Genomic DNA, 27,248 nt, shown 5'->3' on the forward strand with positions numbered 1-27,248 from the left:
ACAGAACGACCAATCGTATGACAGAGGCGGCATCGTCGCTTAGTCAGAGCAGCCAATCAGCGTTCTTTTAACTCCATCCGGATCCTAACTATCCAATGATCTGCGGAAAAGGTCTGTCTACCCTGTCAGCTGTCCAATCAGCAGTGACTACCCTGACTAACCAATCAGCAAATGTCATGATCCTACCTGTTTCCTGAGTGAGCCAATAAGATTTTTTCCTTCTTTTAACCAATCGGCGTTTCGTGAGTGGTGGCCAATCAGACGCTGTGTCTGCTTCCCCCACGGCGTGAGGATGAGCCAATGGTGTTCGGAGACGGATTGCTTCTGCTCAACAGCTTGTTATTTCGTTTATTGCTTGCAGTTCCGTGCAAGTGGGGAGTTGTAGGAGCCGAGAGTGTGAGTGAAACTTTCACCCGTTTTGGGGTCACTTTACGGCGCGGAGAAGGTGCTGGCAGGAGCGGGGGGCGGGATCCCGGAGCTCGGGGCATCCGGCTTGGCCGAGAGCGGACTTCTCCGGGGAGAGTTTGAGGTACGTGCCGGTGGTGGGGGCGGCAGTGGCCGGTGTGTGAGGAGACGCGCCCGGCTTCCAACTTGTCCCGAGCAATGGCGCCGTACAAAGCCTCCCTCCCGCAGGCCTGCCACTGACAGCCGCCGGCCCGAGAGGGATAAGATCGCTGGCTGTCACCTGCTCACACTTTGGGGGTCCTGATACAACAGTCACTCGTCCACCCCTCCCCATACGACCACAGTCCGGTCATCTGGTGGGCACACCTCTGGGGCCGATCTCTAACCTCCGTCTCCTCTTCTCCCCAGTTGTAGTGAAGACAGATCTTCGAGCTGGAATCCCTCAAATAACCTTGGACGATGAAGGTAAGAGCCCCGGCGAGGTCGGGGTTAATAAGGAGCCGCCTCTCTGGGGGTCCTGGTGGTCCCTGATGCAGCAGTGAGGTCTCCGTTCTTACATAGCACTGCGATATTCCAGCACTGTCGTGCTCTGCTCTGATAGCTCCCAGCCCCCGTACACACGCACGCCCGACTCCGCTGAGCGTCCGTGTGCTGTGCTTGGGGAGAAGAGTGAGCCGCTGTCAGGCAGGACGGACGGTCCCACAGCCTCGTTCTCCCCACCGTCTGCTGACGAGCCCGTATCCGTCATGGCGAACGCTTTGGAAGACCTCTGTTCCCTGGCTGCGGTTTAAAAGAAAACCGGAGTTTCCTCCCCCCTCCCCAGGTCCAGTGCGCAGTCTCCACCACTGCGTGTGCTACTGTCAACAGCCAATACCTGGGATAAGCAGCTTTGCCCGAGTTGACAGCTCGAGCCACCATTGAGCTCAGTGATTGGCTGCAGCGCTGTCGAGGTGTTGTCAGCGCTGCAGACAATAAGACATCGGTACCATTATATATAGACTGTAGCTAGGGACAGGGGTTTTAGGAACCAGAAATGCCCCCTTAAGGGTGCGTTTACACAGCATGAAAATGGGTGGGCGCACATTCATAAGGACGATTGTTCCTTGTTATCAGCCCATGTAATAAGGACAGCAGTCACCTGGTGAGCGAGCAGAATGTTAGTTCATCGGATGAAAGGTTCCACTCTCGGCAGCACATCGCCCGTGTACTGAGAATGTGCTGCCGATGACGTGACACTGTATGGGGAAAGGACAAGGGTGTCAGTGCTTTTCTGTGCCCATCAGCGGGTTATGTACACAGGGCAGTAAGCGAGCGCCAGCCGCCTTCTATATCATCTATCTATCATCATGATTGCCCAGTGAGGAAATGCTTAAATCTCAGTAGGCTCTGCTGCATCTGTACATACCGGCCTGCTGCAGGTGGGGGCTCTGCTGCATCTGGACATGCCGGCCTGCTGCAGGTGGGGGCTCTGCTGCATCTGTACATGCCGGCCTGCTGCAGGTGGGGGCTCTGCTGCATCTGTACATACTGGCCTGCTGCAGGTGGGGGCGGCTCTGCTGCATCTGTACATGCCAGTCTGCTGCAGGTGGGGGCTCTGCTGCATCTGTACATACTGGCCTGCTGCAGGTGGGGGCGGCTCTGCTGCATCTGTACATGCCAGTCTGCTGCAGGTGGGGGCTCTGCTGCATCTGTACATACCGGCCTGCTGCAGGTGGGGGCGGCTCTGCTGCATCTGTACATGCCGGCCTGCTGCAGGTGGGGGCTCTGCTGCATCTGTACATACTGGCCTGCTGCAGGTGGGGGCGGCTCTGCTGCATCTGTACATGCCAGTCTGCTGCAGGTGGGGGCTCTGCTGCATCTGTACATACTGGCCTGCTGCAGGTGGGGGCGGCTCTGCTGCATCTGTACATGCCAGTCTGCTGCAGGTGGGGGCTCTGCTGCATCTGTACATACTGGCCTGCTGCAGGTGGGGGCGGCTCTGCTGCATCTGTACATGCCAGTCTGCTGCAGGTGGGGGCTCTGCAGCATCTGTACATGCCGGCCTGCTGCAGGTGGGGGCTCTGCTGCATCTGTACATGCCAGTCTGCTGCAGGTGGGGGCTCTGCAGCATCTGTACATGCCGGCCTGCTGCAGGTGGGGGCTCTGCTGCATCTGTACATGCCAGTCTGCTGCAGGTGGGGGCTCTGCAGCATCTGTACATGCCGGCCTGCTGCAGGTGGGGGCTCTGCTGCATCTGTACATGCCAGTCTGCTGCAGGTGGGGGCTCTGCAGCATCTGTACATGCCGGCCTGCTGCAGGTGGGGGCTCTGCTGCATCTGTACATACTGGCCTGCTGCAGGTGGGGGCTCTGCTGCATCTGTACATGCCGGTCTGCTGCAGGTGGGGGGCTCTGCTGCATCTGTACATGCCAGTCTGCTGCAGGTGGGGGGCTCTGCTGCATCTGGACATGCCGGTCTGCTGCAGGTGGGGGGCTCTGCTGCATCTGGACATGCCGGTCTGCTGCAGGTGGGGGGCTCTGCTGCATCTGGACATGCCGGTCTGCTGCAGGTTGGGGCGGCTCTGCTGCATCTGGACATGCCGGTCTGCTGCAGGTGGGCGGCTCTGCTGCATCTGGACATGCCGGTCTGCTGCAGGTGGGCGGCTCTGCTGCATCTGGACATGCCGGTCTGCTGCAGGTGGGGGGCTCTGCTGCATCTGGACATGCCGGTCTGCTGCAGGTGGGGGGCTCTGCTGCATCTGGACATGCCGGTCTGCTGCAGGTGGGGGGCTCTGCTGCATCTGTACATGCCGGTCTGCTGCAGGTGGGGGGCTCTGCTGCATCTGTACATGCCGGTCTGCTGCAGGTGGGGGGGCTCTGCTGCATCTGTACATGCCGGTCTGCTGCAGGTGGCTGCTCTGCTGCATCTGGACATGCCGGTCTGCTGCAGGTTGGGGCGGCTCTGCTGCATCTGTACATGCCGGTCTGCTGCAGGTGGGGAGCTCTGCTGCATCTGTAGATGCCGGTCTGCTGCAGGTGGGGGGCTCTGCTGCATCTGTACATGCCGGTTTGCTGCAGGTGGGGCGGCTCTGCAGATTCTGCTTTTCTGTGCATGCTTTTTGTCACTAGACGTGCATGTGTCACTCTGCACCGCTTCTTTCCTTTGGTTCTTGATTAATACCTAGTGACCATCTTATAGATGTGCTTGGTGAGGGGCTGCACCTTCACTTGTCTGATTTGCTTGTGTCGGTACGTTCAGTGTTTTGGAGGGTGCAGGATCAGATCTAAGCGTTGGGCCCTGCATCCACTGATATTGGGGGCTTTTCAGCCATCAGGACCTTTTTCACTGCTCCTCACTTAATTTTACAGGTGAGCGCAGACTAATCCCGATCTGAAAATCATTGATTGTCGGCATCAGGAATGACAACAGTGACAGGAGGAGAAGAGACGTGCCTGCACTCACCGCCTCCTGATCATTGCTGGGTGACGAGGGTCGTTAGGCTTAGTTCACACGTTTGTGCTGGAGAATTGATTTCGTGTTATGTTTTCCATCACAATGGATGACCTCTACGCAGAGTGTGCACCACTGGTCTGTATGCAGTGAGTGGCAGATTGGTGTCCGATATCGTTGTTCGGCGCTCGTTTCTGGCAGATAGGAAGTCGCTCCGCACTCAGGTTTTATTAGTGTAGAGAAATCCCCAGCAACATTCCCCTTTGTGGGTCGGAGTGATGCAGGTAAGCTGATGTGTGCCATGTCCTTGTGTTTCAGGCAGCGGATGAGCCTGCCTACCTAACAGTGGGGACCGATGTCAGCGCGAAATACCGGGGCGCCTTCTGCGAGGCAAAGATTAAAACGGTTAAGCGGCTGGTGAAAGTTAAGGTACGTTGTACAGTCCCCTGGTGTCGGGGATCACATTGCAATGATATTCTATTACGTTGCTCCACTTGTGGCTTGCCTGAACTACAACTCCCAGCGTGATGGCAATGATGACCACATGTCAGTGTAATGATAACTGGGGCTGTCCCTATGGCTCAGTATGAGGGCACAGGTGACATTATGCTGCAAACATGGGGCCCTTCTGATAGTCATGGGATCTTTTCCTGCTGCAGCCAACTATCCTAAATAAAACAGTAAAATAATCCCTAGAGCGCTGGTGGAAACGCATTTCTGCCATCATTCTTATTGAGCAGTTAAAAAGGGCCTGTTAACACGAGCGTCCGGATGATTATGGTGATAACAATCTGTATAGTGTTTTTGTTTTTTGTTCTCCTTTTAATTCTTCCATCAATGGTGCTGTGTGAGTTTTTGTGTTTTTTTTTTTTTTTTTTTTTCTCTCCTTTTTATTACATTTAATTTAAGTTAGGGAGGTGTGGTGACAGAAAATACACAATTTTGGCCTTTAATTTTATTTTTTCTTTGTAGTCTTTACTATATGGGTTAATTTAATTTTTCCATCCATCAGACGTTTAAGGACATGACTATAACAAATTGTCTACTTTTTTTTTTTTTAAACTGTGTAAAATTTGAATATATATTTTATGTTTTTAAAAAGAGGGCTTTGGGTACTCGCCGTGAAATCTCCTTATTAGTCATCGTTGGCGGGACACAGGGAACAATGGGGTGTGTGCTGCCGTCAATAGTCCTTGTTTGAGGACTCTCCTTGATTTGTCCGTTTCTATATACTGCTACACAATATTGTGGTATATACAGAAAATGTAATTCTCCTATGAATCCTGGGCTTTTCAGGAGGACCAATATGGCAGCCGTCCGTGCCTTCAGCTCCTGAGCCCGCTGCATACATGGGATCCCATTGAAGTGTGCATTATCGGTTGGGTTTTAAGACCCAGCACCCCCACCGATCACCTGGTATTAGCGCCAACAAGATGTAAATAATGAATGAAGCAGAACAGCACAGCGCCCTCCAATGTGTAGTGGTAGCTGTCAGGTGCTGCAGCTCCAATCACATTCACTTCAATCACTTCACTTGATCTAGATTATAAGTACAGGAAAACGGTCTGAAGCTTTTCTGTACAGGTCTGTGAAGCAGCGCCATCGGTGTATTCCCAGCGACCCACCTCTTCACGCCTGTGCTAGTTTCTCGATAATTGGATTTTCAGACCTCTAATTGATTTGCTCGTCTCCTTTTCTCCACGAGGTTCTGTGTTTGACAGCGCCGGCATGAAAACAGTGATCTGATTGTGGCTTCATTTACAGGTCACTCTGAAACAAGACAGCTCCGCACAACTAGTGCAGGACGACCAAGTGAAGGGGCCGCTGAGGGTACGTCTGTGTAACATGGATTGTTGTTTGGTCTTTGTTTTCTTCTATGGGTTGTCAACCTGATCATAGCAAATGCTCGTATTCTGGTGGGCTCAAGCCTTGACTATACTGAGATCCCATGGCTTTCTGAGCTGCTCTTCGAAGGGGGAAGTCTTTGCACGTTTTTATAGGAGTTTTATGGTTTTAAAAATCCCTGTCCCGTGGCTGCAATCTGTATAATAAAATAAACTACTTTTTACTCCCCCTCCTCTGGTCCAGTGCCGCTGCTCCCTATTTTTGTTATTGTCTGCAGCGCTGATTCTGTCACTAGCACTGCAGACAATCGGTGAGTCCAGCCACTCTGCTCGAGTTGACAGCATGTCGGCTGCTGAGCTGATGGTTTGCAGCGCTATTGATAGGTCAGCACTGCAGACAATAACAGACATCGGGGGCAGCGGCAGAAACTCCGCGCTGGACCTGGGAAGGATGAGTAATGTGCAGTTTTTAGAAACAAATTGCAGGGATTGTCAGAACCAGGAAAACCCCCTTCATGGATGCATTCACATGGGTCAGATATGCTGCAGATTTTCTGTCTGGATTTTGTAGCCTGAAAATCTCCAGCATTTTACAGTCGCAGCGTTGTGGAGGAGTTTTACAAAATCTGCAGATATCAAATTGTATGGATGAACTTTTCTGCATATCTGCAGTATTTCCACAGCAAAATCCTCAATGTGGCACGGATTTTGCCACCATTGCAAATCCAGCCCACGTGGATCTATCATAAATGTATGTCCAGTGAAATAGGACCGTGACTGATGGGAACAGTGTGTATTCATTGTCCGCTCACGGTGTGTGTAACTCGCTCCTATGGCCCAACATACGTGGACGCAGCTATCCCCAGCCGTGGATCCAGGAGAGTCGCTCCAGAGTCCTGAATTCTTACTGCTTTTATACTATGGGACCTGAGCAGGAAGGCTACTGGCCTCTAATTAGACCAAGTGCAATTTTCTGCTAATTAGCAAGGAACCAGTGAGCTACAATGTGGCCAATAAAGAGTTTTCCCACAATCTCCGTGCTGAGGACTCAGCGAGTGTGTGGGAATGGTGACCTATTTACTGCAGGGGAATAACTCGCTGTGGAGCATCTGATCCGGCTCCGATCAATGTCTGGAAGGGGTTATTCAGATATATATATTTTTAAAACCCTTGTTCGCTGTTGGAAAAAAACTAATGCTACCAAATCCTTGGTAAGATGAGCATAAAATGGCACAGTCTGTAATCTTTATTATTGGTGTCTTGCCTTAGGTCGGAGCCACAGTTGAAATGAAAGCACCTGATGGATCCCTGCAGGAAGCGGTGATCAGCAAGCTGACGGACGCGAGCTGGTACACCGTGGGTGAGTATGAGCCTCACATCTCTTTACATATCTGTGTCGAGACACAAGGAAACTAACAGATTGTATACAAGTATCATCCCCCAGAGCAGAAATCAAAATGCAGATGCATTCTAAGATGTTAGGGCTTGTTCAGACGTGTTTGTTTGTATAATTTATACCAGACCAAATGTAGCCAGTCTGCTGACTCTCCAGCTATATCATGTGCATGTAATGTTTACTATGGCCATGAAAAATGTTGTTTTGCTTTAAGTATTTTCTTTTTTTAGTTTTTGATGATGGTGATGAAAGGACTTTGAGACGGACGTCATTGTGTTTAAAGGGGGAAAGGCACTTTGCTGAGAGCGAGGTAATGATGAGCGTTAGATTACATCCACACGTACACATTTTCCTCTGTATGTTTTGCTGTGGATTTGATGAAGATTTTACCCTACTACATAGAAAATAGTGAAATCCGCTGTGAAAAGCCACAGGATAAGTTGGCATGCTTCAGAATTAACGTCCCACTGCACATTTCTGTACAGCGTGAGGATGAGATGTGGCGAAAGTCTGTCTACTTTCATGCTATTATATAGGACATTGTGGAGTTTCCCACCCACAAATCCTGACCTGTCACTTGTGAACGTACCCTTAGAGGGAACCTGGGCCACAGGCTGCATGAGTCGGACACAGTGCAGCCGTGCATGTTTCACTCTGAATTTCTGCAGCGTTTCATACAAAACGTATTTTGAAGATCCGTCCTGAGTGAATGTGATGAAGATGCCTAATCTAAAGTTCAGGTCCTTGGAGGAGTCTCCCTGCCCCTCTCCCCATGACTGACAGGTCTCTACCTATGTTTGTGTTCAGGGACAGACCTGTCCGCCATCCGGATCGGGGCATTTAGTATCCGACTAAGGACTGTGACTCAAATAACAGATCTCACTGCCGGACAACCGCTATAAGGAAACTTTTAAAGCATCATCTTTTGTTATATCTTACAGACTTTGGACCAACTTCCACTTACCAATCCTGAGCATTTCGGCACTCCTGTCATTGGGAAAAAATCCAACAGAGGGAGAAGGTCGTCTCTTCCAATGTAAGTAATGAGGATCTCATCCTGTGCATGTATATACTGTATGCTGCACGTTGTATCTGGACCAGCCTGCACTGTGATGTGAAATGGAGGCTTTTTTCCCATTGTTGGATTGTGACATGATGGCAGCATTATCAGAATTTCTGTATTTCCCACCTGATCATGATTCTTCTGCATTTTTATTTTCTTTTTCCTGTCTGAATGCCTGGGAAATTCCAGTCCAATTTGCAGCTCCCTCGCCGCTGTATAATTATAATGTCACCATATTGAGTGCTCCCCCGTCTACCGAAGCCCATTATTAGCTGCATAAATATAGAGCTCCTCTGGGTGAGATCGAACTTGCACTATTTGACATCTGTGATTTGGTGAGAATCAGATCATTGGTATCCTGACTTGTTAGTAAAACTTAGCCCCCCCCCCCCCTGATTCCCAGAATGAATGGGGATGTGTTGCAGTTCCCTGCAAAGGGCACTGTACGGGGTTACGGGGGGTTTGAGCAGTCACCAATACAAATGCCCTACGCCATTACTTCCTCTGGTGGTAAACCAATTTAATTATAATTAGCTTCCAATTATCATTATCTGTCCTATTTTTCTAGACTGGGGACCGATTACTTTGTAGCTTAGGTGCCAACAGCATTGTCTGTCCTGGATCATATCCTTCGTCCTAACATTCAATAAGAGTACCTCAATGTTAGGACGAAGGAGATATATATATATATATATATATATATATATATATATATATATATATATATATATATATATATATATATATATATATATATATATATATATATTCAGAAAAATCTTACCCAGGCATGCAGAATTTTGGTGACGGTTTATCACCTTGTACTTCTAGACTTACATTCTGTTTTTCTTTGTTTTCCTGTAGGACCGAAGACGAGAAAGAGGAGAGCAGCAGTGAAGAGGAGGATGAAGACCTGAAACGCATCGGGGATGAATTATTGGGAAAAGTCGTGAGGGTGAATTGCAGCTTGACAAAAGCTTGCTACCCTGCCGTGGTGAGTGCCGTGTTTCGGGGCGATAAAGGATGTAACTTAAGTTGGGCGGCCTATGCTGATTATTTCGGGTTGTTGAGTAAATTAATGGTAATAGACATCGGAACCAAAATGGTAATAACTCGGCCCAAAAAGTCCTCAATCTTATTAACTTGATCTTGGCCAGTGGCTAGTATATGCTGACAGTCCAGGGTCCATGAAAGACCCCAAGGTTGTCTTACTATTTTCTGTTGGTGCATATTTGGGTTTCCCAAGTGCACATATGTTTTTAATGGGGTGGAAGGAGTAAAACGCCCCCCAGCTTCTCTTTGGTGACTGCTTTTTTTTTTTTTCTTCAAAAGAGACGAGTATGGAAATTCAACATACCCGATCCTTTCTTTCCTCCGAACATCATTTAAGGAACAATTGGGGGCCGCCATACACACAGTATGGGCCTTAACAACTGCTTATGTAAAATCTTGGCCCTGCCGGTTTAGGGTTTATTGGATAGAGGGCGGAAACGCAGCTGATACATGATCTAAGGATGAAGCGTGTTGTGAATTCTGTGGCAGAGCTCCCTCCTGTGGTCACAAGTGGTACTTCGGCTGATTCTCTCTGGGAGCTTCCGTTTGTGGAGGAAAGTGGTACTGCGGCTTCTGAGTTTCCTCCCTCAGGTGATCTGGTGAGGTCGTTAGGTGCTTCTCTACTTAACTCCACCTAATGCTTTGATCCATGCTTCCTGTCAATGTTCCAGTGTTGGACTTATTTTTCCCTGGATCATTCCTGTGGCCTGCTGCTCTGCATAGCTAAGTTCTTCTTTGCTATTTGTTTGCTATTTTTTCTGTCCAGCTTGTCTAATTGTTTTGCTGGAAGCTCTGGGACGCAAAGGGTGTACCTCCGTGCCGTTAGTTCGGTACGGAGGGTCTTTTTGCCCCCTTTGCGTGGTTTTCTTTAGGATTTTGTGTAGACCGCAAAGTTGTCTTTCCTATCCTCGCTCTGTTGAGAAAGTCGGGCCTCACTTTGCTGAATCTATTTCATCCCTACGTTTGTCTTTTCATCTTACTCAGTCATTATATGTGGGGGGCTGCCTTTTCCTTTGGGGTATTTCTCTGAGGCAAGGTAGGCTTATTTTCTATCTTCAGGCTAGTTAGTTTCTCAGGCTGTGCCGAGTTGCATAGGCAGAGTTAGGCGCAATCCACGGCTGCCTCTAGTGTTGTTTTGAGAGGATTAGGGATTGCGGTCTGCAGAGTTCCCACGTCTCAGAGCTCGTTCTATTATTTTGGGTTATTGTCAGATCACTGTATGTGCTCTGACCGCTATGTCCATTGTGATACTGAATTGCCCATCACAACAGTACAGGAAGCCCAAAGTGCTAATGATTCTCAATAGAGGGAAAAAAGAAGTTCTGAGACCATTTTTTTTTCTTTGCACTGTGTTTTGCCTTTTTTTTTCCCCTAGACATTTGGGTGGTTCAGGATACAGGTGTAGCAATGGACATTAAAGGTCTGTCTTCATGTGTGGATCAGCTCACGGCAAGAGTTCAAAATATTCAAGATTTTGTGGTTCAGAATTCTTTGTTAGAACCGAGAAATCCTATTCCAGATTTGTTTTTTGGAGATAGAACTAAATTTCTGAGTTTCAAAAATAATTGTAAACTATTTCTGGCTTTGAAACCTCGCTCCTCTGGTGACCCAGTTCAACAGGTTAGGATCGTCATTTCTTTTTTGCGTGGCGACCCTCAGGACTGGGCATTTTCTCTTGCGTCAGGAGATCCTGCATTAAGTAATATTGATGCGTTTTTCCTGGCGCTTGGATTGCTGTACGATGAGCCCAATTCAGTGGATCAGGCAGAAAAAAATTTGCTGGCTCTTTGTCAGGCTCAGGATGAGATAGAGGTATATTGCCAGAAATTTAGAAAGTGGTCCGTGCTCACTCAATGGAATGAATCTGCGCTGGCAGCTATATTCAGAAAGGGTCTCTCTGAAGCCCTTAAGGATGTCATGGTGGGATTTCCTATGCCTGCTGGTCTGAATGAGTCTATGTCTTTGGCCATTCAGATCGGTCGACGCTTGCGTGAGCGTAAATCTGTGCACCATTTGGCGGTATTACCTGAGCTTAAACCTGAGCCTATGCAGTGCGATAGGACTTTGACCAGAGTTGAACGGCAAGAACACAGACGTCTGAATGGTCTGTGTTTCTACTGTGGTGATTCCACTCATGCTATCTCTGATTGTCCTAAGCGCACTAAGCGGTTCGCTAGGTCTGCCACCATTGGTACAGTACAGTCAAAATTTCTTCTGTCCGTTACCTTGATCTGCTCTTTGTCATCGTATTCTGTCATGGCGTTTGTGGATTCAGGCGCTGCCCTGAATTTGATGGACTTGGAATATGCTAAGCGTTGTGGGTTTTTCTTGGAGCCCTTGCAGTGTCCTATTCCATTGAGAGGAATTGATGCTACGCCTTTGGCCAAGAATAAGCCTCAATACTGGACCCAGCTGACCATGTGCATGGCTCCTGCACATCAGGAGGTTATTCGCTTTCTGGTGTTGCATAATCTGCATGATGTGGTCGTGTTGGGGTTGCCATGGCTACAAGCCCATAATCCAGTATTGGATTGGAAATCCATGTCGGTGTCCAGCTGGGGTTGTCAGGGGGTACATGGTGATGTTCCATTTCTGTCAATTTCGTCATCCACCCCTTCTGAGGTTCCAGAGTTCTTGTCTGATTACCGGGATGTATTTGATGAGCCCAAGTCCGATGCCCTACCTCCGCATAGGGATTGTGATTGTGCTATCAATTTGATTCCTGGTAGTAAATTCCCAAAGGGTCGACTGTTTAATTTATCCGTGCCTGAGCACACCGCTATGCGCAGTTATGTGAAGGAATCCCTGGAGAAGGGGCATATTCGCCCGTCATCGTCGCCATTAGGAGCAGGGTTCTTTTTTGTAGCCAAGAAGGATGGTTCGCTGAGACCTTGTATAGATTACCGCCTTCTTAATAAGATCACGGTTAAATTTCAGTACCCCTTGCCATTGTTATCTGATTTGTTTGCTCGGATTAAGGGGGCTAGTTGGTTCACCAAGATAGATCTTCGTGGTGCGTATAATCTTGGGCGTATTAAGCGAGGCGATGAATGGAAAACTGCATTTAATACGCCCGAGGGTCATTTTGAGTATCTAGTGATGCCATTCGGACTTGCCAATGCTCCATCAGTGTTTCAGTCCTTTATGCATGACATCTTCCAAGAGTACCTGGATAAATTCCTGATTGTGTACTTGGATGACATTTTGATCTTCTCGGATGATTGGGAGTCTCATGTGAAGCAGGTCAGAACGGTTTTTCAGGTCCTGCGTGCTAATTCTTTGTTTGTGAAGGGATCAAAGTGTCTCTTTGGTGTGCAGAAGGTTTCATTTTTGGGGTTCATCTTTTCCCCTTCTACTATCGAGATGGATCCTGTTAAGGTCCAAGCCATCCATGATTGGACTCAGCCGACATCTCTGAAAAGTCTGCAAAAGTTCCTGGGCTTTGCTAATTTTTATCGTCGCTTCATCTGCAATTTTTCTAGTATTGCCAAACCATTGACCGATTTAACCAAGAAGGGTGCTGATGTGGTCAATTGGTCTTCTGCTGCTGTGGAAGCTTTTCAAGAGTTGAAGCGTCGGTTTTCTTCTGCCCCTGTGTTGTCAACCAGATGTTTCTCTTCCGTTCCAGGTCGAGGTTGATGCTTCTGAGATTGGAGCAGGGGCTGTTTTGTCGCAGAGAGGTTCTGATTGCTCAGTGATGAAACCATGCGCTTTTTTTTCCAGGAAGTTTTCGCCTGCTGAGCGTAATTATGATGTGGGCAACCGAGAGTTGCTGGCCATGAAGTGGGCATTCGAGGAGTGGCGTCATTGGCTTGAAGGAGCTAAGCATCGCGTGGTGGTATTGACTGATCATAAGAACCTGACTTATCTCGAGTCTGCTAAGCGTTTGAATCCTAGACAGGCTCGTTGGTCGCTGTTTTTTGCCTGTTTTGACTTTGTGATTTCGTACCTTCCGGGCTCTAAAAATGTGAAGGCGGATGCTCTGTCTAGGAGTTTTGTGCCCGACTCTCCGGGTTTATCTGAGCCGGCGGGTATCCTCAAGGAAGGAGTAATTGTGTCTGCCATCTCCCCTGATTTGCGGCGGGTGCTGCAAAAATTTCAGGCTAATAAACCTGATCGTTGTCCAGCGGAGAAACTGTTTGTCCCTGATAGGTGGACGAGTAAAGTTATCTCTGAGGTTCATTGTTCGGTGTTGGCTGGTCATCCTGGTATCTTTGGTACCAGAGAGTTAGTGGCTAGATCCTTTTGGTGGCCATCTCTGTCGCGGAATGTGCGTACTTTTGTGCAGTCCTGTGGGATTTGTGCTCGGGCTAAGCCCTGCTGTTCTCGTGCCAGTGGGTTGCTTTTGCCCTTGCCGGTCCCGAAGAGGCCTTGGACACATATCTCTATGGATTTTATTTCAGATCTTCCTGTTTCTCAAAAGATGTCAGTCATTTGGGTGGTCTGTGATCGCTTTTCTAAGATGGTCCATCTGGTACCCTTGTCTAAATTGCCTTCCTCCTCTGATTTGGTGCCATTGTTCTTCCAGCATGTGGTTCGTTTGCATGGCATTCCAGAGAATATCGTTTCTGACAGAGATTCCCAGTTTGTTTCGAGGTTTTGGCGAGCCTTTTGTGGTAGGATGGGCATTGACTTGTCTTTTTCCTCGGCTTTCCACCCTCAGACTAATGGCCAGACCGAACGAACCAATCAGACCTTGGAAACCTATCTGAGATGCTTTGTTTCTGCCGATCAGGATGACTGGGTGTCCTTTTTGCCTTTGGCTGAGTTCGCCCTTAATAATCGGGCCAGCTCGGCTACCTTGGTTTCGCCATTTTTCTGCAATTCTGGGTTCCATCCTCGTTTCTCTTCAGGACAGGTTGAGTCTTTGGACTGTCCTGGTGTGGATACTGTGGTGGACAGGTTGCAGCAGATTTGGACTCATGTAGTGGACAATTTGACCTTGTCCCAGGAGAAGGCTCAACGTTTCGCTAATCGCAGACGCCGTGTGGGTCCCCGACTTCGTGTTGGGGATCTGGTTTGGCTATCTTCTCGTCATATTCCTATGAAGGTTTCCTCTCCTAAATTTAAACCTCGTTTCATTGGTCCGTATAGGATTTCTGAGGTTCTTAATCCTGTGTCTTTTCGTCTGACCCTCCCAGATTCTTTTTCCATACATGATGTATTCCATAGGTCATTGTTGCGGAGATACGTGGCACCTATGGTTCCATCTGTTGACCCTCCTGCCCCGGTTTTGGTGGAGGGGGAATTGGAGTATATTGTGGAGAAGATTTTGGATTCTCGTGTTTCAAGACGGAAACTCCAGTATCTGGTTAAATGGAAGGGTTATGCTCAGGAAGATAATTCCTGGGTTTTTGCCTCTGATGTCCATGCTCCCGATCTTGTTCGTGCCTTTCATGTGGCTCATCCTGGTCGGCCTGGGGGCTCTGGTGAGGGTTCGGTGACCCCTCCTCAAGGGGGGGGTACTGTTGTGAATTCTGTGGCAGAGCTCCCTCCTGTGGTCACAAGTGGTACTTCGGCTGATTCTCTCTGGGAGCTTCCGTTTGTGGAGGAAAGTGGTACTGCGGCTTCTGAGTTTCCTCCCTCAGGTGATCTGGTGAGGTCGTTAGGTGCTTCTCTACTTAACTCCACCTAATGCTTTGATCCTGGCTTCCTGTCAATGTTCCAGTGTTGGACTTATTTTTCCCTGGATCATTCCTGTGGCCTGCTGCTCTGCATAGCTAAGTTCTTCTTTGCTATTTGTTTGCTATTTTTTTCTGTCCAGCTTGTCTAATTGTTTTGCTGGAAGCTCTGGGACGCAAAGGGTGTACCTCCGTGCCGTTAGTTCGGTACGGAGGGTCTTTTTGCCCCCTTTGCGTGGTTTTCTTTAGGGTTTTGTGTAGACCGCAAAGTTGTCTTTCCTATCCTCGCTCTGTTGAGAAAGTCGGGCCTCACTTCGCTGAATCTATTTCATCCCTACGTTTGTCTTTTCATCTTGACTCGCAGTCATTATATGTGGGGGGCTGCCTTTTCCTTTGGGGTATTTCTCTGAGGCAACGTAGGCTTATTTTCTATCTTCAGGTTAGTTAGTTTCTCATGCTGTGCCGAGTTGCATAGGCAGAGTTAGGCACAATCCACGGCTGCCTCTAGTGTTGTTTTGAGAGGATTAGGGATTGCGGTCTGCAGAGTTCCCACGTCTCAGAGCTCGTTCTATTATTTTGGGTTATTGTCAGATCACTGTATGTGCTCTGACCGCTATGTCCATTGTGATACTGAATTGCCTATCACAACAGAAGCGTGTTTTAATCCAGCTAGCTACAGCCATTTTTACTTCCACCAGCATCTGCTGTTAGGGTTTAATTAGGAGACCTCCCCCCATACATTTCATCGTCACTTGGTGCACCCTTGGTGTGGCCGAGCAGTTCAGTGCACATTCCCACCTACTTGTTTTATATCTCTCTCCGCCCTCCTCTTCGTTGATTGACATCTGTGGATTCATAGAGTCAGAGGATGGTGGAGATAATGAAAAACACTTAGGTGGGAAGGTGCTTTGCCACACCAAGGGGAACCGAGCGTCTGTGCTTGGTTTTAAGTCATATTGTGCTGAATTATTACAACCCAGGATTTGCTACTTTTTAAGTTATTTAACTCAATAGAAATCCATTAAATATATTTAAAGGGGATGCTCACCTTTAGATACATGTCTTTTTTTTCCCCTTGAATGCATGTATTTGGGACTAAAATCATTTTTGGAATTGGGTTTCATTAAAAATGTTGTACCATTTGGCTCTTACAGGCTCATTGTTTCTCTGCACCTTCAACTTTTGATGTGTTCTGTGGTCATAAATCAGCTGAAAAAAAAAGAGCGATTTAAAAGGGTTATTAACTTTCGCATCAGGATGAGCTCGCTGACGGCTTCTTCGTTATTTCATTTTGCATACAGCAATAGGCAGCGCAACACAGAGGCTGCAGAAAGCAAACTGCACAAAAGTTTGAGAAGCACAATTGCATAAATTCTTTACCTGTATTTAAGCACAAAAAAAGTGTCCCTTAAGGTCGGCATCCCCTTTAATGGTATAAAGAGCATCTTGCATTACTTGTGCTATGTGTGAGATTAAGGACATGGATGAGTGTGCCGTTTCTTCCTACATGATTACGGCGGATAATGAGTGTATGGCTTTATTATGGGCGATTTTGGTCTCCGTTATGTAAACAAGTAAACCATAATACAATTTTTATTATCGTATTGCCGACTCTCTGGGCACAGCTGTGTCACCCTAACATCTGTTTATTGCCTCTTTAAGGTTGTCATAGCGCCCGTCCACCACTGGCGCTGTCTTTAGTAGTCTGGGAAGGCTGGCATTCTGTTTCGGCTACCTAGCTTTCCTTTGTCCAGAATTATCTGGAAAAACTTAATTATCAAGGGTGAGTTGGAAATGAAAACTCACGGCTGCACAGCTGACATTTTATTTTTGTCTCATGCAAGAGAGGAAAGAGATTGAGGAGGGTAAAGCCTAGAAACTGACATAGGAGTGCAGCCCAGTGTCATTTTATTAAACTTTTTGTAGGAACTCTCCTTCTCTCCTCAAAAAATTTGACTTTTTTTCAGACAGTTAAAGGGGTTTGCTCAACTTCATTCTTTAAGAGCGCACCGCTCCTTTCCGTCCTGCTTGCCAGGAAGGCGCTTCTGAAGATTTAGCGCTCTGACCTGCGGCCTTGTCGCACATCTGGCGCAAACTGTGTGCTCTCTGATTCTGCAAGCAGACGTCGCTTTGCCTCTGCAACATTGGAAGAGTGTAAGGGCACTGATGCTCTGTCCGAATCCGGCCTCAGGGCCTAAGAGACCGGCCAACGCTGATGGTACAGAGGTGACCGGTAGCTTAGACAACGAGCAATAAACAATAGAATTAATAAGCCATCTGTTCTTGAGAGCAGACATTATTTTTAATAAGACGTTTTTACAAGCGCTTTACAATTTTAATGTAACTTGATTCAACAACCCCTTTAAAGGGAGTATTTTCAGGTTGTCTCTTGAGCAGCTCAGATCATTGTAGTCTTTTATTATTATTATTATTATTATTATTATCATTATTATTGTTATTTATATAGCACCATTTATTCCATGGTGCTGTACATGAGAAGGGGTTACATCAAAATACAAATATCATTTACAGTAAACAATGACAGACTGATACAGAAGGGTGAGGACCCTGCCTTTGCGGGCTTACATTTTACAGGATTATGGGGAAGGAGACAGTAGGTTGAGGGTTGCAGGAGCTCCGGTGTTGGTGAGGTGGTAGCTTCGGTAGTGATGAGGAGGCAGCGGGGTCAGTGCAGGCTGTGGGCTTTCCTGAAGAGATGAGTTTTCAGGTTCCGTCTGAAGGATCCGAATGTTGTTGATAGTTGGACGTGTTGGGGCAAAGAGTTCCAGAGGATGGGGGATATTCGGGAGAAGTCTTGGAGGCGGTTGGGTGAGGAGCGAATAAGTGTGGAGGAGAGAAGGAGGTCTTAGGAGGACCGGAGATTACGTGAGGGAAGATATCGGGAGATTAGTTCAGAGATATATGGATGAGATAGGTTATGGATGGCTTTGTAGGTCATTATTAGTAATTTGAACTGGACACGCTGAGGGAATGGGAGCCAGTGAAGAGATTTGCAGAGGGGGGAAGCGGAGGAGTAGCGAGGACAGAGATGAATTAGTTGGGCAGCAGAGTTAAGGATGGACTGGAGAGGTGCAAGGGTGTTAGCAGGGAGGCCACAGAAAAGGATGTTGCAGTAGTCAAGGCGGGAGATGATGAGGGCATGCACAAGCATTTTAGTAGATTGACGGTTGTGGAAAGGACGGATTCTGGAGATATTTTTGAGCTGGAGGCGACAGGAGGTGGAGAGAGCTTGGATGTGCGGTTTGAAGGACACGGCAGAGTCAAAGGTTACTCCGAGGCAGCGGACTTCCGGTACGGTGGAAAGCATGATGTCATTCATTGCGATAGATAGGTCAGGTAAGGAAGATCTATGGGATGGAGGAAAGAGTATGAGTTCAGATTTGTCCACATTGAGTTTGAGGAAGCGAGAGGAGAAGAAGGAGGATATGGCTGATAGGCACTCCGGGATTCTGGACAGCAGAGCGGTGACGTCTGGACCAGAGAGGTAGATCTGAGTGTCATCAGCATAGAGGTGGTACTGGAATCCTTGGGACTTTAAGTTGCTAAGTGTATAGATTGAGAAGAGTAGGGGGTCATAGAACAGTCTTCTTACATCCTGGTGAGTGGCAGGGTGTGCTCTCCTCCCTGAGTGGCAGAGTTGTAGTATTAGTAGAAATATAAAGCTCAGCACAAGTTCTGCTGTAACACATTCAGGGGTTTGTTCTGTGTCTACACAGCTATCACTGTATTTACACTTAGACACAACATGGTATTTGAACAAGCACACAAATCCAGACAGTGAGAGCCATGATAAGGCAACCTTATTCTGTAAGCTACGGGCTGGTGATTTTGCAAGGTTTATAACAGCAGCTTGTCAGGAGCTGAGAGGGTAAGGAGGTAAGCAGATAACTGGTGTATAGAAATCAATGGGCTTGAGAGAGGTGTCTGGGATGTTAGGAGATAACTCCTTTCCTGGAATGCGCAGTTTTTCACCAGGTATTGAATGCCAAGCTCCATGGAAACAAGCTGTTTGCTATCAAAGATAAAAGCTGACACAGCTGGAGAATGACAGCAGATACAAAAAGAAAGTTGATTGCAAACATGCTTATTTTCATGCTTTTATATCTAATTTAAACACTTTAATAGCTTGTGAATAGCCTTTACAATGCTGTTCTCTTCTCTTGCTTTAGGTTGTTTCTCCGAGTTGCAGCGACGATACATCGGTGAAGAAAGATCAGTGCTTGGTTCGATCCTTTGTGGATGGGAAATTGTAAGTATTTTTAACATTTCTTTATAGAAAGTCAATGTTTCTGTCTGACCAAAATCCCTCCTCAATACCACGGGCATCATGACTGGCACATGTTGAGCCATTTACTGCCTGTGTGTAAAAGGGATCATTTAAAGGGAATTGGAACATGATCTATTGCATGAAATACGGTTTTATATTGAGCATGTTTAAGTTGTCTTTTTTTTTTTTTTACTGTACTGACGCTTCCTACTCTGTAAAGACACTTTTCATCAGTCTCATTATCATGATAGACAGGTGAAGCCGTCTATATACAACACTAAATCCAACATTCACAATAGGGTGATATCACAGCTCACCTCCTCCTCCTTCTGCAAGGATCATGTGTAGAAAACGCTCTGATAAAAGTCAATGAACATCTCCAGACTTTTGTTGTTTGGGTGAAAACAAAATAAAAAGCCTACAATCGGCAACTATAAAATAAAATGTAAAAAACAAAAATGTTTGAAAAAAGAAAATTATATAGATGAAAAGAATTCGAATGCCTAGCTTGCCGTTTTCTGCCCCACCCAAAAAATGCAATAAAAAGCGATCAATAAATGACAAATATACCCTAATTCAGTATCAATAAAACTCAGCAAAGGGCTCAAAAAAATCAGCTCCATGGACAAGAAAAACCCCAAAAGTGGCAAGTCTCAGAAGAAGCGTCAAAATTTAGTTTTATATTTTTTATATTTAATGCCATCTTCTGATTGCTTTGTATCGCTGTAGTTTTGATGACCCGGTGAATTGTTAATACAGGTCATTTTGAATGCATAGTAAACGCTTATAAAAAAAAATAGAGGAATTGCTTCTTTTATTTATTTTTTTTTTGCAGTTTCACTGTACTTGAAATTTTTTACCTGTTCATTCTATGGTGTAATTAAAAACTACAACTTGTCCTGCAAAAAAAACCAAACCCTCGTACAGTTATGTCAACCGGGAAATAAAAAAAAAGTTATTTATGGCTTTTGGAAAAATGGGAAGAGAAAATGAGAGCGCAAATTAGCAACTTATTTTTGCTTAATAGTGGGTGCACCTATCAAAATTTTTGGGCAGCGAACTGATTTTTCTGTAAAACCTTGCAGTGACCTAAAGCTATAATAAGAAGAATAGTGCCACCCTGTGGCCAGATTGGGTTACTGATGTGCAGTGAGCATGCTTCCTCATCTTTAATCTGAGGTGAACTCCTGGTAAAAAGATCACAATGCAAGCTCATTGAGGAAACAAGACATTACATTGTGACATCTTTAACACTGACCACTTTAAAGGGGTTGTCCACTTTTGGGAATCTTATTTTACATATATATTTTTTATTAAATGCATGCAATGGAAGCTAAAAATAATTTTTGCTAAAAACATGGCATCAGTTTCCTTCTATAGCCTCAGTGTTGCACTGTCTATTACTGGCTGCAGAAAGAGATAACTGAGTATCCATCAGTGAGCTCGATGTGACAGTCAGATGGGTATTCTTCTGAGCTCCTCTCACCTAATTTATGACCACATGAAAGTTGAATGTGTAGAGAAAGAGCCTGTAAAAGCCAAATGATCCAAAACTTGTAATGAAACCCAATCAAAAAATTTATTCTAGATACAGGCACATTTTATTTTTTTAACTTGTCACTAGTGATGAGCGAACGTGCTCAGATAACACAGGTGTCTTTGGCCGCAACACATACAGGGCTTGCCTAACAAACAAGCAATCCCTATGTATATTGTGGCTGTTTAACAGACATAAGTCATGCAGCCGTGGAGACTTCAACATATTTTTCGAGCACGCTGAAGTCACTCGGTTAGCACCTGAGCAGGCTCGGATAACACCTTACATGAGCACATTGTTACCAAAAATGAACAACGTATTCTCAAGTTCAAAAATTGCTTTTAGTAAAAGCGCATTAAAATAAGTAAGTTTCCAATTTACTTGCTTATCTGCTGTCCTTCCTCTGCTGTGAGAGCTTTTATTTTTCATAGTGTACAGTTTGTTTCTATGGAGCACAGCGACTAGTGTATGTCCAGATCTTGGCCGAGTGTGCACATTAGCTGCATTCTAGGAGAGGTGTTAACATACTGTCCACCTCTCTCCAGCCCATTGATTTCTATACACCAGTTATCTACTCTCCTCTCCCTCACAGCTCCTGACAAGCTGCTTTCATTAATCCTGCCAAATCACCAGCCAGTAGCTTTCAGAGCAGGTCTGCTAATCACTGCTCTCACTGTACTGAGCATTGTAGACTCAGAACAATCCATGAAAGCAGAACTGTGCTGAACTTTATAGCTCTACTAATACTACAGCTCTGGTACTCAGCAGAACTGCCACTCACGCAGGAGGAGAGCCTGCCCTGCCAGGAACTAAGGGGACTTCAGAGCTGTGTGCTGCTCAAGAGACCACAAAACAATACCCCTTTAAGACCATTTTCACCCAAATTCTGGAGATGCACAGTGAACTAGTCCTAAACATGGCGACTGATGGAGGGGCATGTTACTCAGGATTTCCATCAGAAGCTCCGGATAAGAAAAACTATTGTGCACCTGAAAGTTGCTTGTCACGTTTTTCAGTGTAGGCCACTGATGGACGTATTCGGTCACATGCCCCTCCATCAGCCGCCATATTTTAGACCATATTGCTGAGCAGTATGTGATAAAGACTGTACTAAACAAGGGGCCAAGCATCACAAAGGGTTTGTGAGTTTAATTTTTTTTTTTCTTTAGTTTCTAATCTTCTACAATACTTTCTTTTTCCTTTTATTTAGCCTTTCTGTAGCAAGGAAAGATATTGAGGAGCTTGACATGAACGCACTAAATTTGGAGAGCCCTGCCGAGCCAGGTAATTGTTCCCATCTCGAGGGAGGTGGTCTTTTCTGTTACTGCGCATTGGATTGATAGGAGCTCAGATTGTAGGAGCTCTCCTATCCACATTTTAGTCACTGTAGTAAGGTGTATGTGCCCAGGTTATCCGTATATCTTCATGGTCCTGATTATCAGCCTGTGTCCAGCAGACATAGGTTCTGATTTTCTGAAAGGAAAGTGCCCCTGCCCTATGTACTCGAGGGCGCAGATTGTGCTACGTCATGGGGAAATGGTGCATTATGATGATTTTTTTTTTTTTTATCTCCATCCAGGTATAAAGGAAGCCATAACTTTTTTCCAGTCCCGGACAGTCCCTTGCAATTGGAAAATGGACATAAGTGAAATATTGGAGTCTTCCAGCAGCGATGAAGAAGACGGGGACGCAGAGGCTAGCGACGGCGAGAGGAACAAAGCAGAGGACGAAGACGTGGAGGTGAGTGGTCTGTCACTGACTAGTACATTATACTCTAGATTCTTGTCTGCTGTGCTTTGGCTCCCAAATCTGCAGTGTAGACCTGACATTTGTCTTCAATATGTTTACAACTGGGGTCAAAGCACAGAAAATTGCCATGTAAAACCTCACACTTAAAAGCTATACCTGGGACTTTACAAAAAATGTATCTAAGCACTAACAGGCAGGTGATTGCAACTTGCCTGTCTGTTGTGCATGGCGCCGTTCTTCCCCGGCACAGACCGCTCCTTCCATGGATTCTGCTGACGTCACGTCTACAGAGTGGAGGCTTCATTTCCGCTCTGCTCTGTCGATGGGGCGGGACTTCCTACATCATTCTGATTGACGGTCAGATCCCTGCTGCTTAGCTGGGGGAGCCGGCTGTCAATCAGAATGACGTTGGAAGTCCCGCCCCATCGACAGAGCAGAGCGGAAATGAAGCCTTGGGTATCCATGGTTACGACTACTAGCAACTAGCACTGAGTGGTCGTAACCATGGATACCTAAGGTCATGCAATGCCTGCATATGATAAGAGACATAGTGAATCAGAAGAACTATACTACATTTCTAATTGGAGGTGTTTGCTAAAATGAATATTATTACAACAACATATTGGGATAGGATCTTGGAGATGGGAATACCCCTTTAATTCTCTCCCTGCAGTCAGTATTTCAATAAGACAGCTATGCAAGGTGTAACTGCTATTTACCTGCAGATTTAAAACTATATCAGCAAATTTAAATAATTTTTCTGGGGGGTGATAGCTTGCTGCAGTTTTGATAATATCACTGTTTTCTCTGCTGCAGTTCTCCAAATGCAGAGCAGTGTATAACCCCGTCCACACCACTGACTAGCCACTTTCTATGTGGTCTGCATAGGCAGAAAGCTGCCAATCAGTGGTGTGGGTGGGGTTATACCGAGCTCATGAATATGGAAGACTACATGACAGCAGGTTTACTAGTCCTCTAGTGATGATCTCCTGCTGATTTAAAAACAGTGATTTTTGCCAAAACTGCAGCAATCAGCCCAGTAAGTGACACATGACCGGAATCTGGGTCTCAGGCTCTAAATTATGATGCTCTCCAATTAGGTAGCAAAAGCCTACTGACACATTCCCTTTAAACTCAACCACTTTGCATGTAATATAAAATGCTATGGATTTTACATGTGGGGAAATTCACAGCAAATCTGCCATGTGTGAACGTAACCTCAAACGATCTTTCAGATATTGAGGACAACGCTGTGCTCTGTCAGGCATATAAAAATCTGTCCTGCTTACCATAGGAAATCCGTCCTGGTTCATCCTTTTTGATAAAATATTAGTGATGTGACATCATGGCTTCATTTACTTGTCAGCCGAAGTCACCGGACACTGGTGTTTGTGGACGTGCTATAACCCAGTGATATCCTGATCATCTGGTATTTGGGGTTGACTGTATAACATTGTGGGTTTTTGTTATTTGAGTATTTCCAGTATTTCTGCTCACCGGTACAGAACATTTATAGTATCATGTTCAGTGTTAATGATTTCAGCTCTTGAGAATTCTTGTGTTTTTTTTTTTTTTTTATAATGAGCATATGAAGGGTTTTCCAGATTTAACTTTTATTTGTCTGCCGGCCCACCCTATGTAAAAGTGAGAAAATCAGCTGAAATGGCTCCCCACTGCCCCAGCGCTACGTCTGTAGCTTTCCCTCCAGCAGCAACAGTGACATTAAGACTAAGGCCGGGATCACACATGCGAGAAATACGTCCGAGTCTCGCATGGTAATACCCGGCATTGCCGCCGTCACTCAGGAGCGGAGCGTGCGGCTACATGTATTGTTATGCGGCCGACGCTCCGCTCCTGAGTGACAGCGGGAATGCCGGGTATTACCATGCGAGACTCGGACGTATTTCTCACATGTGTGATCCCAGCCTAATACAACAAAACCCAGAATCATATTTAGATAGTGCGCCAAAAGTGACGCAATTAATTATATATTACTCCAAAAACATTGTATCTCAAAAAGGAGGAGACATGGAGTTTTTAAAAAAATATACCGTATATACTTGAGTATAAGCCGACCCCCTAATTTTGCCACAAAAAACTGGGAAAACGTAATGACTCGAGTATAAGCCTAGGGTGGAAAATGCAGCAGATACCGGTAAATGTCAAAAAAAAAAATAGATACCAATAAAAGTAAAATTAATTGAGACATCAGTAGGTTGTGTTTTTGAATATTTATATTGAATCAGGAGCCCCATATAATGCTCCATAAAGTTTATGATGGCCCCATAAGATGCCCCATATAATCCTGCATAAAGGTTAATAATGGCCCCATAAGATGCTCCATAGACACATTTGCCCAATATAATGCTGCACAATGTTGATTATGGCCTTATAAGATGCTCCATAAAGATATTTGCCCCATATAGTGCTGCACAAACGTAAATTATGGTCCCATAAGATGCTCCATACAGACACTTGCCCCATATAGTGCTGCACAAACGTTGATTATGGCCCCATAGATGCTCTATACAGACACTTGCCCCATTTGCTGTTGCTGCGATAAATAAAAAAAAAAAATCACATACTCGCCTCTCCGTCGCTCAGGCCCCCGACACTTTCAATATTCACCTGTCTTCGTTCCGGCGCTGCTCCGTCTTCAGCGTCTTCTGCACTGAGGTTCAGGCAGAGGGCACGCACTAACCACGTCACCGTGCCCTCTGACCTGAGTGTCACTGCAGAAGAAGATGAAGATCGAGCAGGGCCGGAACGGGGAGCAGGTGATTATCGCGCAGCGCTCCCCTCCCCGTTATACTCACCTGCTCCTGGCGCTGTGCAGTCCCTGTACTGCTTCTCCCTGTAGTGAGTGGTCACCGTTACCGCTCATTACAGTAATGAGTATGCGGCGCCCACCCCTATGGGAGGTGGAGCAGCATATTCATTACTGTAATGAGCGGTACCATGTGACCGTTCAGTACAGGAAGAAGCTGCCGGAATCGGGGAAAAGACGTGGAGGGACCGCGCCAGGAGCAGGTGTGCATAGTTAGACATCCCCCCGCTCCCCCTCCCCTGCCGACCTCTGGGTATGACTCGAGTATAAGCCGAGAGGGGGACTTTCAGCCCCAAAAAATGGGCTGAAAATCTCGGCTTATACTCGAGTATATTCTGTATGTACAAAAGCCTGTATTGACACAATAATAAACATACAAAAAGATATATACCATGTGGTATAAGGGACACCACACAAAGTGGTGGCGTTTAGTACAAAGTGTAGCTTAATTCACAGTAACTAACTTAGTAATGGTAAGATGAGGACTTGCTGGTTGAGCTCAGAGAGTCACATAACAATGCCCCCTGCTGTAAGAAAAAAGTGCCATCAGTCCTTATACTATTCCTATGTCTATACTAATCCCCAGGGTTGCATGATTTGTGGTCAAGAGCCCAGGGTCCAAAACCAATCTCACATTACAATCATCAAAGGTTCCCCAAGTTTATTTGTATAATACACAGGCAGAAAATCATCTTACCCGGTACTAAAACACCAGCACCAAACCCCGACGCGCGTTTCGCTATCTGTTGACTCTGCTTCCTCAAGGGGGGAGTACTGACATTAAGACTGCAGCACATTCACAACACTTCTGCTGCCATGTCGCCAAAGGGCGGGGCAGCTCTGTAGTGGCTCCAGGAAAGTGAGGCTGTTTTTCTTATTTTCCGGTGCACCTTGCTTGTAGAAAAAGTTAATCCTGGAAAACCCCTTTCAGGTGTGGATTAGTGATGAGTAAACATGCTGGGATAAGGTGTTATATGAGCATGCTTGGGTGCTAACAGTGTCTTTGGCGTGCTCGAATAATATGTTCGAGTCCCTGCGTCTGCATGTCTCGACAGCCGCAACATAAGCAACTTCGGGGACTCGAGCATATTATTCGGGCATGCCTGAAGACACTCAGTTAGGCTACGTTCACATTAGCGTTGCGTTGGGCGCCCCTATATTTAACATGGGGGGGCGCATGGACATGCGTTGCACTTGCGTTTTGTGACGCATGCGTCACTGTGGCGCATGCGTCAGGGCACAGAGGACGCTGCATGATGCAGTTTTTTTTGCGCCAAAAACAATGCAAAAGTGGACACATGCGTCACAAAACGCTGCGTTGTGCTTGCGTTTACATTTGCGTTGTGTGTTGCGTCACCGACGCTGCACCGCACAACGCAAATGTGAACGTAGCCTTAGCTCCCGAGCATGGTCCCATAATGGCACCTTCGCTCATCACTAGTGTGGATCAGATGAGCACAATTTCGCTGTGTGCCTTCCGTGTGCACCATGGAGCAATCTAAGTGATCAGGATGATTTACTATGTTCGAAAAATCCTAGCGGACTCTAATGTAGGTGCTACTGTAATTGCAATAGTGCTCCTATCCGTGATGTGGAGGAGCACACAGAGCTGCACTCGGACACCGTCGCAGCTGCACTTTGCAGGGTGACAGAATTCACTGTGTAATGTGAGCTCGGCCTGACTCCCTGCTCCCCGATACTCTCCTGACTTTCCAGGGCATGTAGTGACTCGCATAATGTCCTGACGCCGGCTGGAATAACCCTGTATGGACAGACTGCAGCAAGCTTGTAGGATATGATACTAATATATTAAGCATAGAAATAAAGGTTACATTTTAACCCCTTAATGACAGCCAATACGTCTTTTAACTGACCTTACATATAAGAGAATATCCTCCCCATACAGGTGACAATCCAGCAACTGTCGGCTATACCCTATAGCTGACAACTTTCTGCATCAGTCACGATCAGTGTTTGCACCGTCCAAATCTGTTTAACCCCTTAAATGCTGCTGTCAATAGTGACTACATCATTATA

The 27,248-nt window shown here is 46.3% G+C and overlaps 1 protein-coding gene across 3 annotated transcripts in view; it reads left to right on the top strand.

The window, feature by feature from the left end:
* Positions 1 to 266: 266 nt before the first annotated feature.
* ARID4A (AT-rich interaction domain 4A) overlaps positions 267 to 27,248 on the top strand; it is a 109,951-nt gene continuing 82,969 nt past the window's right edge. For 2 of the 3 annotated variants that reach the window (XM_069733248.1, XM_069733262.1), the window contains exons 1-11: positions 267 to 396; positions 814 to 870; positions 4,152 to 4,262; positions 5,598 to 5,663; positions 6,947 to 7,037; positions 7,304 to 7,383; positions 8,015 to 8,109; positions 9,001 to 9,130; positions 19,001 to 19,080; positions 21,846 to 21,919; positions 22,215 to 22,375. In XM_069733248.1, coding sequence (XP_069589349.1) covers positions 865 to 870; positions 4,152 to 4,262; positions 5,598 to 5,663; positions 6,947 to 7,037; positions 7,304 to 7,383; positions 8,015 to 8,109; positions 9,001 to 9,130; positions 19,001 to 19,080; positions 21,846 to 21,919; positions 22,215 to 22,375 — 894 coding nt within the window. In that variant the 5' untranslated portion in view covers positions 267 to 396; positions 814 to 864. The remainder of the gene's footprint in view (positions 397 to 813; positions 871 to 4,151; positions 4,263 to 5,597; positions 5,664 to 6,946; positions 7,038 to 7,303; positions 7,384 to 8,014; positions 8,110 to 9,000; positions 9,131 to 19,000; positions 19,081 to 21,845; positions 21,920 to 22,214; positions 22,376 to 27,248) is intronic. The other variant, XM_069733258.1, reaches the window with a different exon arrangement.

This window comes from Ranitomeya imitator, chromosome 1 (assembly GCF_032444005.1).
Source record: "Ranitomeya imitator isolate aRanImi1 chromosome 1, aRanImi1.pri, whole genome shotgun sequence".
Taxonomy (NCBI): Eukaryota; Metazoa; Chordata; class Amphibia; order Anura; family Dendrobatidae; genus Ranitomeya; species Ranitomeya imitator.